At 73.2% G+C, this 14,350-nt stretch overlaps 1 protein-coding gene across 1 annotated transcript in view; it reads left to right on the top strand.

Moving 5' to 3' along the window:
• WWP2 (WW domain containing E3 ubiquitin protein ligase 2) overlaps nt 1–14,350 on the top strand; it is a 76,371-nt gene that overhangs the window by 50,579 nt on the left and 11,442 nt on the right. The window contains exons 10-16 of the mRNA XM_075939767.1: nt 97–270; nt 3,281–3,336; nt 7,345–7,426; nt 9,729–9,857; nt 10,314–10,392; nt 10,482–10,553; nt 11,644–11,732. Of these exons, the coding sequence (XP_075795882.1) occupies nt 97–270; nt 3,281–3,336; nt 7,345–7,426; nt 9,729–9,857; nt 10,314–10,392; nt 10,482–10,553; nt 11,644–11,732 (681 nt within the window). The remainder of the gene's footprint in view (nt 1–96; nt 271–3,280; nt 3,337–7,344; nt 7,427–9,728; nt 9,858–10,313; nt 10,393–10,481; nt 10,554–11,643; nt 11,733–14,350) is intronic.

The following is a 14,350-nucleotide window of genomic DNA, read 5'->3' as shown; positions in this document are numbered from 1 at the left end:
TAGCCTCCCCCAGGCGGTACGTGGGGGTCAGGGGAGCCAGGCCCGGGGCGGGTGGCCCTCGGCCAGACCAGGGCCCACCTGTTGCGCTGTTTGCAGCTGGGAGAAGCGAGTGGACCCCCGGGGCAGGTACTACTACGTGGATCACAACACCAGGACCACCACGTGGCAGCGCCCCACGGCCGAGTACGTGAGGAACTACGAGCAGTGGCAGACGCAGCGGAGCCAGCTCCAAGGGCCATGCAGCAGTTCAGCCAAAGGTTCCTGTACCAGGTAGGGAAATCGAAGCCTCCCCTGGAGGAGCCGGATGGGGGGACCCCGGAGCGGTGCGGGGGGGGGGGCCCTTCCCGGGCCCGGCATTGGCTTGGCTGTGGATGCTGAGTGAGGGCTGAGCTCAAACAAACAAAAGGAAGTTTTTCTTCACTCAGTGCACAGTTGACCTGTGGAACTCCTCGCCAGAGGATGTGGTAAAGGCTAGAATTTTAACAAAGAGCTAGATAGATTCCTGGAGGCTGGGTCCATCAATGCCTATTAGCCAGGCTGGGTGGGGATGGTGTTTGTCTGGAAATGGGCGGCAGGGAGGGATCACTGTTGGGTCCCATCCCTCTGGGGCATCTGGCATTGGCCACTGTGGGCAGCCAGGACCCTGGTCTGGATGGACTGTTGGTCTGACCCCGTCTGGCCGCTCTCCTGTCCTTCAGAGCTGCGCTAACCAGCCAGGGTGACGTGGGCTCCAGGGCTCCGGTGTGAACACGGCCCTCCTCTGGGCCCAGAGCCCGGCTGTCCTCAGCAGGGTGCCAGCTAGCTCCCCCCGGCTGCCCGCCTGCGCGGTGTCTGCTCCGCGCCGCAGCCAGCTCGGGGAAATCCCACAAGCCCCTCGGCCGCCTCCCAGCAGGGAGCCGAGAAGCCCCGCGGGGAAACCTGCCGGCGGCTCCTCGCCGGCTCGTCCGGCCCAGCCCCCGCGCCGAGGCAGGGCCCGTGAACCCCACAGCTGTGTCCGGCCTGCCTTAGCGCCCTCCACGCCGCGGCTCCACAGCCTCCCCGGGGGCCCGTCCCGGAGCCGCGCTGCCCTGGGCCACGGGGGCGTCGGCCGCTGTTTGGCCTCCTGATTTGGGCAGCAGAAATGCCCCCCCGCCCCCCCCCCCCCCCCGGCGGGCCTGGCAGGGGAGCGGTTGGGCCCTGGGGCCTTCCCACTGGCGGGGCGGGGGCGTCACGGCGCTGTTCCTGGGCGGCCTGCCGGGCTCGGCCGTGCCGTGCAGGGCTCCGGCCGCACCGCGGAAGCCGCTGCGAGCCCAGCTGGGCCAGGCTTCTCCAGCCCAGCCAGTTCCCTCCGGCCGTGGAGGGGGGCTGCCCCAGGAGACTGGCCCCCCCCCCGAGACCCGGCACCCCCCCCCCCCCGCGCCTCCTCCCTGCTGCTTCTCCCCAGAGCCGGAGTGGCAGCGGCTGGAGGAGTCTGCAGAGAGGAGACTCAGCGAGGGCCAGTCAGTCCTTCCCCCGTGTGCCCCTCAGGCCTTGGGCAGCGCCTCTGCCGCCGCTCCCCCGTCCAGCAGCCCTGCTGAGTCCTGGCCCCCTCGGGGCAGCACTGCTCTCCCCGGGCGCCGCAGGGGTGTGTGGGGGGAGAAACGTGAGCCTCCCCCTTTCCCGGGTCCCCTGCTCCCCGACGCCGCGGGCCCGGGCTGCTGTCCTCCCCGGGCGGCCGCTGTCCAGCGAGCTGTAGCGATGCCCCGGCCGTGGGCTCTGTGTCCCTCGCGGGGCCTGTCTCCCTGCCCCCGGGGCCGAGGGCCCGTCCTCCCCGCCCAAGCCAGGCCCTCCCTGTCCTTCAGCGGGGCAGCGTCGGGAGGGGAGCCCAGCAGGAGCACCTGGGCTGTGACGCTCCGGCCGGGACGTCTGTTCCCTGTCCGAGCCGGGAGCCGTCTGTTTCCCCTGCGGCTGCCAGGCCTGCTGGCCGCTGCCAGCTGCCATCCCCCTGCGGCGGCTGGGCCCAGGCGCCCCTCCCCGCTGGCCTGCCCCTCTCGCTGGGCGTCCCTGTCGGGCGGTGCCCTCGGGCAGTGTCTCTGGGCTGCAGCAGGGTTTGTGTCAGGGCTGCGCCTGGGAGCCGTGCTCCTTGCTGGGGCTGCCTGGCCCTGCGCTGGGGATTTTCTGGGGGCGCCTCGGGGCATCGGCTGGGCCGCGTTCACAGGGGCCGGGGGAGGTTTTGCTGGTGCTTCTGGGTCTGTCCCCGGCTGGGCCCGCGTGGGCCGCGGCTTTGCCTTTGCGCGTGTCGCCAGTGGGTTATTTTTAGGTCCCTGGGAGGTGATAGCTCCGGATGTGACTTGCTGGGCTCTGGCAGCCGGCTCCGCGTCTGGCCGGGCAGGGCGGGGGAGCTGGCACCGGCCCGAGCCAGGATTTTTCAGCGAAGCCTGAGCCGCGGCCGTGTGCAGGGGAAGGGGCTGTGGCCGGGCGGGACGCCACACGCCCCTGGCTTCCCCGCGCGGGCCGGTGGCCATGGGCAGCCCGGTGGCGGGAGGGGACGCTGCGTGGGCACGTCTGTCCCGGCCCCGGCTTGGCCCCGGCGTGCGCCCGGGGCTCTGCGCAGCCGGCTGCTCCCTTGCTCCAAGCGGGACCCTGGCCCGGGCCTGCCTGGGAACGAGAGCCCGCCCGGCCCGGAGGGGGAGCGAGGAGGCTGCGTGAGCAACAATGTGGTTTCTTATTTTAAGGCTGCGCAGGGCTTGCGAGCCCCCCGCTCCCCGGGCCTGTCTGGTCTGGCGGGCCGGCCCCCGGAGAGCGCCCGCAGGCCGGGGGGGTTAATCCAAACAGCGCCGCACCCCGGCCCCCGCGCCAGAAGAAAGGTGCTTTGTGCGGTGGCCGGGGGGAGCCGCCTGTCTGCGCAGGCATGAATGTTTCCTTAGTCCTGGTGCGTCCTGCGCGGCCGCTGGCGGGGGGCGGGGGGCGGGGGCGGCTGCCGGCCGAGCCAGGAAGCGCTGGGCGTGGACAGGGCTTGTGGGGATGATTTCATTGGAAAGGCCTGCGCTATTTTTCCCCTCTGGTGTGTGGTTCTTGGAGGAGGCTGGAGGTGTAACGGGGGGTGGCGCGTCAGTCGCCTCGGCCAGCAGGAGCAGAGCAGCCGTGCGCCCCACGTCTCCCTCCCGCGGCCCCAGCCCCTGCGTCGCGGGGGCCTCTGCCAGCGGCCGGCTCCGTCTGCCTGGGCTGAGATCGGGGGCCCCCGCTGCTCTGCTCCGCTTGTGCCCGGCGCCCAGTAATCTCTGGCTTCTGTGTTGTGGTTTTGCCCCTCCGCTGCCTCCAGCCGTCCGGGACCCCGTCCTGACAATGACCCTCTGGGCCCGCTTCCGCCTGGCTGGGGTAAGTACCGAGCCGGCCGCGCACCTGGCCTGCCCCCTCCTGCGGCCCCTGGCTCCGGCCTCCCTTGCCCTGCGGCGCCGGGGGGGCAGGGTGCTGGGGTGAGAGCCGGGGCGGGGGTTTTGACAGCCAGTGCCTGGGCGGGAGCTCCGCGCTCCGGGGCTGGCGTCTCGGCGGGGTGTGCGACCCCCGGCCTGCGGAGGTGGGGGCTCTGCTGCGGGCTCCGGCAGGTCACTGACCCCACCGGCACCCTGGGGCCGCCTCGGGAGCGTGTGCGGGCGAGTACGCGGGGCGCCGGCGAGAGCAGCGCAGGGGCCGGTGCGGGAAGCCCGGGGGCGCTACTGGGACTGGGCTGTCCGAGGAGAGGGGGTTCCTCTGGCCCCCCTCCCACTCAGGCCGCAGCTCGGGGGCGATGGGTCTCCGGAACGTGCCCGCGTTGGGGGGTTCTCGGGCTGGGGCCCGGTTGGCCAGCGCAGCGCCGGGCTGATGGGGGGCAGTGGTCCCCGGCGAGGCCCGAGCCCCCGGGAGCCCCACGCAGGCGGGGGTAGGACGTGCTGGGGTCCGAGTGGCTGGGACCCATTAGCACCCCGGCAGTGGGGGGAGGGGGGGTGGCGGCAGCTGTTTGCCTGGACCCCGGGGAGCTGACAGGCGCGAGGGAAGAAACTGCCAGTGGCTCCGGGGCGCCCCCAGGCCGCAGGGATCCGGAGCTGCTTGTCATCTCACACCTGGCGGGGGCCCTGGGGGGGGGGGGACCAGGCACTTCCCCAGCCCTGCCAGCTGGACTCCTGACCCGCTGCCTCCCGGTGTTCCTGGGGGAGCCCCCTTTAATGCTGCACCTAGCTTGAGTGGGAGGGGCGATGCGGGGGGCCGGGGGCGGGGTGATGCGGGGACCTGGGGGGGCTGTGGGCTGGGCGATATGTGGCTCCGGGGGGCAGAGACCCAGCTAGGCTGTGGGCTGGCTCAGTTCCGGTGTGGGCTGGGCGAAGCGGGGGTCGGGGGGCCCCGTGGGCTGGGCGAAGCGGGGCTCCGGGGGCCCCGTGGGCTGGGCGAAGCGGGGGTCGGGGGGCCCCGTGGGCTGGGCGAAGCGGGGGGTCGGGGGGCCCCGTGGGCTGGGCGAAGCGGGGCTCGGGGGGCCCCGTGGGCTGGGTGAAGCGGGGCTCGGGGGGCCCCGTGGGCTGGGCGAAGCGGGGCTCTGGGGGCCCCGTGGGCTGGGCGAAGCGGGGCTCTGGGGGCCCCGTGGGCTGGGTGAAGTGGGGTTCGGGGGGCCCCGTGGGCTGGGTGAAGCGGGGCTCGGGGGGCCCCGTGGGCTGGGGGAAGTGGGGGTCCGGAGCAGTGGCCAGTCCACGGGAGAGCCCAGTACGTGCTGCTGCCTAGACCCCTCCGGGAGGCACCAGCTCCGCCTGGTCTGCTCCCTCCAGCGGCTGCGGTGCGCGGGCCCGGCAGGAGGTGCTGTGGCCTGGGTCACTCCAGGGGAAGCAGCCCGTAGCTTGGCCCTGTGAGCAGAGCGGGGCTGTGGGCAGGAGCTGGCTCCCCTGCGCCCGGTTTTGACCCCATAACGAGGCCCCTACTGAATTCGTGGCCATGGAACGTGGCGGGCCCCGTGGCAGCCGGCCTCTGGCGCTTGCACCCCGCGCTTTCCGGGGGCAGCGTGTCTCGGGCTGGGGTCCTGCCCCGGGGCCAGTGCCAGCGTGGCCACAGGGAGGGGGAAATACACCAGCCTGCCTTCTGCCCGGCTGCGTTGGGGGGGGGGGGGGAGCTGCCCTCAGAGCCTCCCCCCCACTGGCTGCCTGGCTCTGAGTGCCAGGCCGCCGCCAGCAGCGCCCCCAGCGCCGACGTGGGCAGGGCCCCCCGGTGACAGCCCGGCAAGCCCAGGCTGAGCTGATCCAAACCCGGCGGCCGCCAACCCAGCCCACGTGCCGGTGAGTTTGTGCCGCCCGTGGCCCTGCCGCCGGGAGCGGACACAGGAGCTGCCGGAGCATCCAGAAGGGGCGGGGGAAGGGAGCCTGTTTCCAATTACAGCTGCAGGCTGAGCCGCCCGCCGCCTCGGGGGAGCTTCCTGCTTCCCCACCGCAGGCTCTGTACAGGGGCCAGGGTGCTGGGGGCTGGCGGGCCAGAGGGCAGGGGCCGGGTGCTGGGGCTGGCAGGCCAGAGGGCAGGGGCCGGGGTGCTGGGGCTGGCGGGCCAGAGGGCAGGGGCCGGGTGCTGGGGCTGGCGGGCCAGAGGGCAGGGGCCGGGGTGCTGGGGCTGGCGGGCCAGAGGGCAGGGGCCGGGTGCTGGGGCTGGCAGGCCAGAGGGCAGGGGCCGGGTGCTGGGGCTGGCGGGCCAGAGGGCAGGGGCCGGGTGCTGGGGCTGGCGGGCCAGAGGGCAGGGGCCGGGTGCTGGGGCTGGCGGGCCAGAGGGCAGGGGCCAGGGTGCTGGGGCTGGCGGGCCAGAGGGCAGGGGCCGGGTGCTGGGGCTGGCGGGCCAGAGGGCAGGGGCCGGGTGCTGGGGGCTGGCAGGCCAGAGGGCAGGGGCCAGGGTGCTGGGGCTGGCGGGCCAGAGGGCAGGGGCCGGGGTGCTGGGGCTGGCAGGCCAGAGGGCAGGGGCCGGGTGCTGGGGCTGCCCGTGGACTGTACAGGGGCCAGGGTGCTGGGGCTGGCAGGCCAGAGGGCAGGGGGGGGCCGGGTGCTGGGGCTGGCGGGCCAGAGGGCAGGGGCCGGGTGCTGGGGCTGGCGGGCCAGAGGGCAGGGGCCGGGTGCTGGGGCTGGCGGGCCAGAGGGCAGGGGCCGGGTGCTGGGGCTGGCGGGCCAGAGGGCAGGGGCCGGGTGCTGGGGCTGGCGGGCCAGAGGGCAGGGGCCGGGTGCTGGGGCTGGCGGGCCAGAGGGCAGGGGCCGGGTGCTGGGGCTGGCGGGCCAGAGGGCAGGGGCCGGGTGCTGGGGCTGGCGGGCCAGAGGGCAGGGGCCGGGTGCTGGGGCTGGCGGGCCAGAGGGCAGGGGCCGGGTGGCTGGGGCTGGCGGGCCAGAGGGCAGGGGCCGGGTGCTGGGGCTGGCGGGCCAGAGGGCAGGGGCCGGGTGCTGGGGCTGGCGGGCCAGAGGGCAGGGGCCAGGGTGCTGGGGCTGGCGGGCCAGAGGGCAGGGGCCGGGTGCTGGGGCTGGCGGGCCAGAGGGCAGGGGCCGGGTGCTGGGCTGGCGGGCCAGAGGGCAGGGGCCGGGTGCTGGGGCTGGCGGGCCAGAGGGCAGGGGCCGGGTGCTGGGGCTGGCGGGCCAGAGGGCAGGGGCCGGGTGCTGGGGCTGGCGGGCCAGAGGGCAGGGGCCGGGTGCTGGGGCTGGCGGGCCAGAGGGCAGGGGCCAGGGTGCTGGGGCTGGCGGGCCAGAGGGCAGGGGCAGGGGTGCTGCGGCACGACTGGGGTGGGGGATCCGGCGTGGGGTTGGGTGTGTGGGAGGCCGGCTGGGGCGCCGTGTCTGCGGGCTGGTGGGTGAGGGGCTGGCTGCGAGGGGCGGGTGCAGCTGGGTGTGGGGTGCCAGGCCGAGGGCCGTGGAGCAGGCTGTGCCCAGGGCTGTCTGGGGGCGCATCCCGCAGCTGCTGGCTGTGAGCTGGGGGGTGGACGTGGAGGGAGGGCTGAGCGCACTGGGCAGAGCCCGGCAGTGCGAGGGGCAGGCGTACCTTGCGCGCACAGTGGGCGTGTCCCAAGGGGGTTGCGTGTGCTGTGGAGGGATGGACACATGAGTGTGGGGCCGGGGAGGGGCATGTGTGTGGCGCTGTACCCCAGGCTGTGCTCGCGGCGGGGGGGAACGTGGCCCGTGCGCTGCGCTCGTGGGAGGGGTACGCGGCCCGTGCGCTGCTCTCACGGGGGGGACACGAGCTCCCGCTACCCCTGGCCTCGCCGGCGCGGGTGCTGGAGCAGGCCAGGGCAGCACGTGCGTCAGCCAGCGCCCCCGTCGCTGCGTTGCCACTGCGGGGATGGGGCGGAGCCGGAGAGGGGCGGGGGCGCCCGGCGGGCGATGGGCTGACGTTGTCCTCCCCCTCTCCCAGAAAAGCGGCAGGACAACGGGCGAGTGTATTACGTGAACCACAACACGCGCACCACCCAGTGGGAGGATCCTCGCACGCAGGGGTAGGCAGCCCCCACGCGGGGCCCCGACCACCCCCAGAGACACAGCGTGGCCGGGGGGCCCGGCGCATCCTGCCGGCAGGGCCTGGGCCCAGGAGCCGCAGCACGGCGGTGACCGGGGGGGGGCGTTGTCTGAGAGCATCTGCCAGGCCTCTGTGTGAGGAGAGCCCTGGCTGAGGCGGCACTTTCACCGGGCCCCTCCTACCGCGCGGCCTGTGCGGAGACTGGGGGTGCTAGGCTGGGGGTGCCGGGCGGAGGCTGGGGGTGCCGGGCGGAGGCTGGGGTGCCGGGTGGAGGCTGGGGTGCCGGGCGGAGGGGCCGGTGCGGAGGCTGGGGGTGCGGAGGCTGGGGGTGCCGTGCAGAGGTTAGGGATGCCGGGCGGAGGCTGGGGGGTGCCGTGCGGAGGTTAGGGATGCCGGGCGGAGGCTGGGGGTGCCGGGCGGAGGTTAGGGATGCTGGGCGGAGGCTGGGGGTGCCGGGTGGAGGCCGGGGGTGCTGGGCGGAGGGGCCGTGCGGAGGCTGGGGGTGCCGGGTGGAGGCCGGGAGTGCCGGGCGGAGGGGCCGTGTGGAGGCTGGGGGTGTGGAGGCCGGGGGTGCCGTGCGGAGGCTGGGGGTGTGGAGGCCGGGGGTGCCGTGCGGAGGCTGGGGGTGTGGAGGCCAGGGGTGCCGTGCGGAGGCTGGGGGTGTGGAGGCCGGAGGTGCCGTGCGGAGGCTGGGGGTGCCGGGTGGAGGCCGGGGGTGCTGGGCGGAGGGGCCGTGTGGAGGCTGGGGGTGTGGAGGCCGGGGTGCCATGCGGAGGCTGGGGGTGTGGAGGCCGGGGGTGCCATGCGGAGGCTGGGGGTGTGGAGGCCGGGGGTGCCGTGTGGAGGCTGGGGGTGTGGAGGCCGGGGGTGCCATGCGGAGGCTGGGGGTGTGGAGGCCGGGGGTGCCGTGTGGAGGCTGGGGGTGTGGAGGCCGGGGGTGCCGTGCGGAGGGGCCGTGTGGAGGCTGGGGGTATGGAGGCTGGGGGTGCCGTGCGGAGGCTGGGGGTGTGGAGGCCGGGGGTGCCGTGCGGAGGCTGGGGGTATGGAGGCTGGGGGTGCCGTGCGGAGGCTGGGGGTGTGGAGGCCGGGGGTGCCGTGCGGAGGGGCCGTGTGGAGGCTGGGGGTGTGGAGGCCGGGGGTGCCGTGCGGAGGCTGGGGGTGTGGAGGCCGGGGGTGCCGTGCGGAGGCTGGGTGTGCCGGGTGGAGGCCGGGGGTGCTGGGCGGAGGGGCCGTGTGGAGGCTGGGGGTATGGAGGCCGGGGGTGCTGTGCGGAGGCTGGGGGTGCCGGGTGGAGGCCGGGGGTGCTGGGCGGAGGGGCCGTGTGGAGGCTGGGGGTATGGAGGCCGGGGGTGCCGTGCGGAGGCTGGGGGTATGGAGGCCGGGGGTGCCGTGCGGAGGCTGGGGGTGCCGGGTGGAGGCCGGGGGTGCTGGGCGGAGGGGCCGTGCGGAGGCTGGGGGTGCGGAGACCAGGGGGTGCTGTGCGGAGGCCGGGGGTGCCGGGTGGAGGCCGGGGGTGCTGGGCGGAGGCTGGGGGTGTGGAGGCCGGGGGTGCCGTGCGGAGGCTGGGGGTGTGGAGGCCGGGGGTGCCGTGCGGAGGCTGGGGGTGTGGAGGCTGGGGGTGCCGTGCGGAGGCTGGGGGTGCGGAGGCCGGGGGTGCCGTGCGGAGGCTGGGGGTGTGGAGGCCGGGGGTGCCGTGTGGAGGCTGGGGGTGCGGAGGCCGGGGGTGCCGTGCGGAGGCTGGGGGTGCTGGGCGGAGGGGCCGTGCGGAGGCTGGGGGTGTGGAGGCCGGGGGTGCCGTGCGGAGGCTGGGGGTGTGGAGGCCGGGGGTGCCGTGTGGAGGCTGGGGGTGCGGAGGCCGGGGGTGCCGTGCGGAGGCTGGGGGTGCCGGGCGGAGGGGCCGTGCGGAGGCTGGGGGTGTGGAGGCCGGGGGTGCCGTGTGGAGGCTGGGGGTGCTGAGGCCGGGGGTGCCGTGCGGAGGCTGGGGGTGCCGGGCGGAGGGGCCGTGCGGAGGCTGGGGGTGTGGAGGCCGGGGGTGCCGTGCGGAGGCTGGGGGTGCTGTGCCGTGCTCCCCATTTGGCACTGCTGGGGTGGCTGAGATCTCACTGCGGGGCTCCTGGCCCAGTCCTGCCGTGTGTAAGGGCTTCCCGCGAGCCAGGCCAGAGCCGATCCCCAGGCTTCGGGGGTGGCACCAGGCCTGGAGCCGCCCTTGTTCCCAGCCGGGGGAAGCGGCTCCCCGGCCCCCCACGTGCAGGTGCCCAGTGCCCTCTCCCTTGCGTGGGCAGGATGATCCAGGAGCCGGCGCTGCCGCCCGGCTGGGAGATGAAGTACACCAGCGAGGGGGTGCGCTACTTCGTGGACCACAACACGCGCACCACCACCTTCAAGGACCCGCGCCCTGGGTTCGAGTCTGGGTAAGGTGCTGCCTGCCGGGGCCCCTCCTTTTGCTGAGGCGGCAGCTGGTGGCTGGGAGGGGGGACCTGGTCGCCGTGGGCCTCCTGCTCCCGGCTCAGTCCCGGCCCGCCCCCGGCCCCTACGGCCTTGGAAATTGCAGAGCCGCGGCGGCTCGGGCCCAGCGCCAGCCGGGATGAGGGGCTGCCTGCCCGTCCGACAGCTCCATTACTGACGTAGCCCCCGGTTAACGTCCCGCGGCCGGGCCCAGGGCCGTGGGCTGCCCATGGGAGGGAGCCTGAAACCCGGGTGCGGAGCCTGTGGGGCTGACTGGCCGGCGGCAGGTGGGGCCTGCAGGGTCCTGGCCGGGGCGGCTGCTCCCCACTGCCTGGCTGGGTGGCCCCTGCCCCGGGCGCTGCGAGGGGCGCTGGGTGCGGGCTGAGTGGGTTCCCACCGAGGCCCCTGTGTTGCTCCTGCAGGAACAAGCAGGGCGGCTCCCCAGGGGCGTACGACCGCAGCTTCCGCTGGAAGTATCACCAGTTCCGCTTCCTGTGCCACGTGAGTAGGGGCCGGGCGCCGGCTGGGGGGCAGGGGGCTGAGCTGGGCCCCCCGAGCCCTTCTGAGCCCCTGCCTGTGTCTGCTTCCAGTCCAACGCGCTGCCCAGCCACGTGAAGATCAGCGTGTCCCGGCAGACGCTCTTCGAGGACTCCTTCCAGCAGGCGAGTCTCTGCGTGGGGGAGCGGCCCGGGGAGCAGGGCCAGGGGGCGGGAAGGGGGCTGCTGTGGGGGGAAGGGAACTGCCGGGGGGCGGGAAGGGGGCTGACGTGGGAAGGGGGCTGTCGGGGATACCGGAGAGGGGCTGCCGGAGGAGCGGGGGAGCCCCTGTGCAGTGGCTCAGGGACGCTGTGACGGGGGGTGGTCACAGACGACCTCTCGGGGATGCTTCCTGGGGAGCTGACACGGCCACTGCCACTCGCCTTCCCACTCTCTGGGGCTCCTCACCGCCCGGTCCTGCTGGGCCAGCTCCCCTGGTCTCCCCCAGCCAAGGCCCCGGGCTGAGGTCCCTGCCCAGACACTGAACCACTTCAGGTCTGAGGAGAGAGCAGTTGGGCCCATCCTCCTGAGAGCACTCCCCAGATGGGATCAGACCCCAGAGAATAGGGGCGCCCCTGGAACAATGAAAGGGGGAATGTCCACACTGGTTCCCCCAGGTAACAATTATTTACACTGCGTTTGATAGAAAATAAACATGATATTCTAAAGTGGAAGCAGCAGGATTGAAGTGGGAATAAGTGAGACCAGGCAGAGCAAAGTAAGTTACAAATCAAAAGAAACAAAACCGCTTGGCTAATTCTTCACTGAAACCTCAGTTCAAACTCTTCCAACTCCCCCTAAAACCTCTTTTCCAGCTGCCCCTCCGAACCAGGTCCCTCTTCCCCACCCTGGGGTCTTCTGCTCCTTCCTTCAGGTGCAGCCCAGCCAAAAGACCAAGGTCTCTACTTTCCTATTCCTTTTGTTAAACAGTTGAGGCCACTCGCTACCAGCCACTGCTCAGACTGAAGGACAGAAGAGATGGTTTAACAGTTGAGGGTGGCACCGTCCATGTCTCTCATCACACCTCTGAACCCACCACGTATCCCCCACTCCTTGTCTCCGATTTCACAGCAGAGTACGGGCCCCGGAGCCAGCGGCTCGTGCCATGCAGATCGGTGCTCACTGGCTCAAAGCACCTTTGAGTTCTGTGTTCATGGCCGTGTGGCCGTTTCAGAAAGCACGGGGGGGGTCACGCTGCTCCCGTCTCTGCCCGCAGATCATGAACATGAAGCCCTACGACCTGCGGCGGCGGCTCTACATCATCATGCGGGGCGAGGAGGGGCTGGACTATGGCGGCATCGCCAGGTGAGTCTGCGCCGGCCGGCCCACGTGTGCGCCACGGGGGGGCGCTGGGGGCAGGCTCGGGGAGGGGCTGGGGCGGGCGCAGGGGGTTTAGGGGACGTTTGGGGTGGGCAGACGCCCCGGCCACATCCTGCTGGCTGGGAATGAGCAATGGCCTGATGCTGCGTGTGCCACAGGGACCAAAGAGCCAGAGGGTCCCATGTCAGGCTCTGCCTGCGCCCCGGGCTGGGAGCATGGGGGGGGGGGGGGGCTCTGCCTGCGCCCCTGGGCTGGGAGCATGGGGGGGCTCTGCCTGCACCCCTGGGCGGGGGGGGGGCTCTGCTTGCGCCCCTGGGCTGGGGAGCATGGGGGGGCTCTGCTTGCGCCCCTGGGCTGGGGGGCATTGGGGGGGCTCTGCCTGCGCCCCTGGGCTGGGGGGCATTGGGGGGGCTCTGCCTGCGCCCCTGGGGCTGGGAGCATGGGGGGGCTCTGCTTGCGCCCGTGGGATGGGGGGCATGGGGGGCCTCTGCCTGCGCCCCTGGGGCTGGGAGCATGGGGGGGCTCTGCCTGCGCCCCTGGGGCTGGGAGCATGGGGGGGCTCTGCTTGCGCCCCTGGGATGGGGGGCATGGGGGGGCTCTGCTTGCGCCCCTGGGATGGGGGGCATGGGGGGGCTCTGCTTGCGCCCCTGGGATGGGGGGCATGGGGGGGCTCTGCTTGCGCCCCTGGGATGGGGGGCATGGGGGGGCTCTGCCTGCGCCCCTGGGCTGGCGGGCATGGGGGGGCTCTGCCTGCGCCCCTGGGCTGGCGGGCATGGGGGGGCTCTGCTTGCGCCCCTGGGCTGGGGGGCATGGGGGGGCTCTGCCTGCGCCCCTGGGGCTGGGAGCATGGGGGGGCTCTGCTTGCGCCCCTGGGATGGGGGGCATGGGGGGGCTCTGCTTGCGCCCCTGGGATGGGGGGCATGGGGGGGCTCTGCCTGCGCCCCTGGGCTGGGGGGCATGGGGGGGCTCTGCTTGCGCCCCTGGGATGGGGGGCATGGGGGGGCTCTGCCTGCGCCCCTGGGCTGGGGGGCATGGGGGGGGCTCTGCCTGCGCCCCTGGGATGGGGGGCATGGGGGGGCTCTGCCTGCACCCCTGGGATGGCGGGCATGGGGGGGCTCTGCCTGCGCCCCTGGGCTGGGGGGCATGGGGGGGGCTCTGCCTGCGCCCCTGGGATGGCGGGCATGGGGGGGCTCTGCCTGCGCCCCTGGGATGGGGGGCATGGGGGGGCTCTGCCTGCGCCCCTGGGCGGGGGGGGCTCTGCCTGCACCCCTGGGCGGGGGGGTGCTGCAAGGAGCAGTCGCAAGGCCCTGGTGGCTCCGGGGGGCTGGCAGCGCTGTCCCTCGGCCTCGTCCCGCTCTCGTGCAGCGCGGGGCAGAGGAGGCTGCTGGGGCGGTGCCGGCCCCGCCCCCGACTCCTGCACCTGCTGGCCCCGGCCCGCGCCCTGCCAGTGGTTTTACCCTATGGTAGGTTACGTCAGGCTGTTCTACCACAGGGTAGAACCACGGACGGGACGCCGGGCGCTCTCGGCGTTGGAGGAATCGCGTCTCCCCGAGCTCCGGGGCAGCCGCAGCCAGGACCCGGCGCCGCTCCCAGCCCTGGGGCAGGCGGCAAACAAGGGCCCAGGCGCTGGGCCCGGGCAGATGCACGTGGGTGGGCGTGTTCAGGCGTGCGTGTGTGGGTATGTAGTATGTGCAGGCGTGTACGCGTGTGGGTACGTGTGCTGGGGCTGGCAGGTGTGCATGTGTGCAGGCTTGTGTATGCATTCTGGGGTGTGTGCAGGCGTGTATGCATGTGGGTACGTGTGCTGGGGTGGCTAGATATGTACGTGTGTGTGCAGGGTTATGAATGTGTTTGTGTGTTCTGGGACTGGGCAGGCTCATGCACGTGTGTGCATTCAGGGTGGGTTCAGGCTCGTGTACGTGTGTGTATGTTCTGCGGGGGTGCAGGCTCGTGTACGTGTATGTTCTGGGGGGCGTGCAGGCTCGTGTATGTTCTGGGGGGCGTGCAGGGTCGTGTCCATGTGCGCGCGTTCTGGGGGGTGCAGGCTCGTGTACATGTATGTTCTGGGGGGCGTGCAGGCTCGTGTCCGTGTGCGCATGTTCTGGGGGCGTGCAGGCTTGTGTCCGTGTGCGCGCGTTCTGGGGGCGTGCAGGCTCGTGTCCGTGTGTGCACGTTCTGGGGGGTGTGCAGGCTCGTGTACGTGTATGTTCTGGGGGCGTGCAGGCTTGTGTCCATGTGCGCGCGTTCTGGGGGGTGTGCAGGCTCGTGTACGTGTGCGCACGTTCTGGGGGGCGTGCAGGCTCATGTATGTTCTGGGGGGCGTGCAGGCTCGTGTCCGCGTGCGCACGTTCTGGGGGGCGTGCAGGCTCGTGTATGTTCTGGGGGGCGTGCAGGCTCGTGTCCGTGTGCGCACGTTCTGGGGGGCGTGCAGGCTCGTGTATGTTCTGGGGGCGTGCAGGCTCGTGTCCGTGTGCGCACGTTCTGGGGGGTGTGCAGGCTCGTGTACGTGTATGTTCTGGGGGGTGTGCAGGCTCGTGTCCGTGTGCGCACGTTCTGGGGGGTGTGCAGGCTCGTGTACGTGTATGTTCTGGGGGGTGTGCAGG

Source organism: Pelodiscus sinensis, chromosome 12 (assembly GCF_049634645.1).
Source record: "Pelodiscus sinensis isolate JC-2024 chromosome 12, ASM4963464v1, whole genome shotgun sequence".
NCBI lineage: Eukaryota > Metazoa > Chordata > Testudines > Trionychidae > Pelodiscus > Pelodiscus sinensis.
The sequence above is the reverse complement of the archived record's forward strand: the minus strand, read 5'-3'. Positions and strand labels throughout refer to the sequence as shown.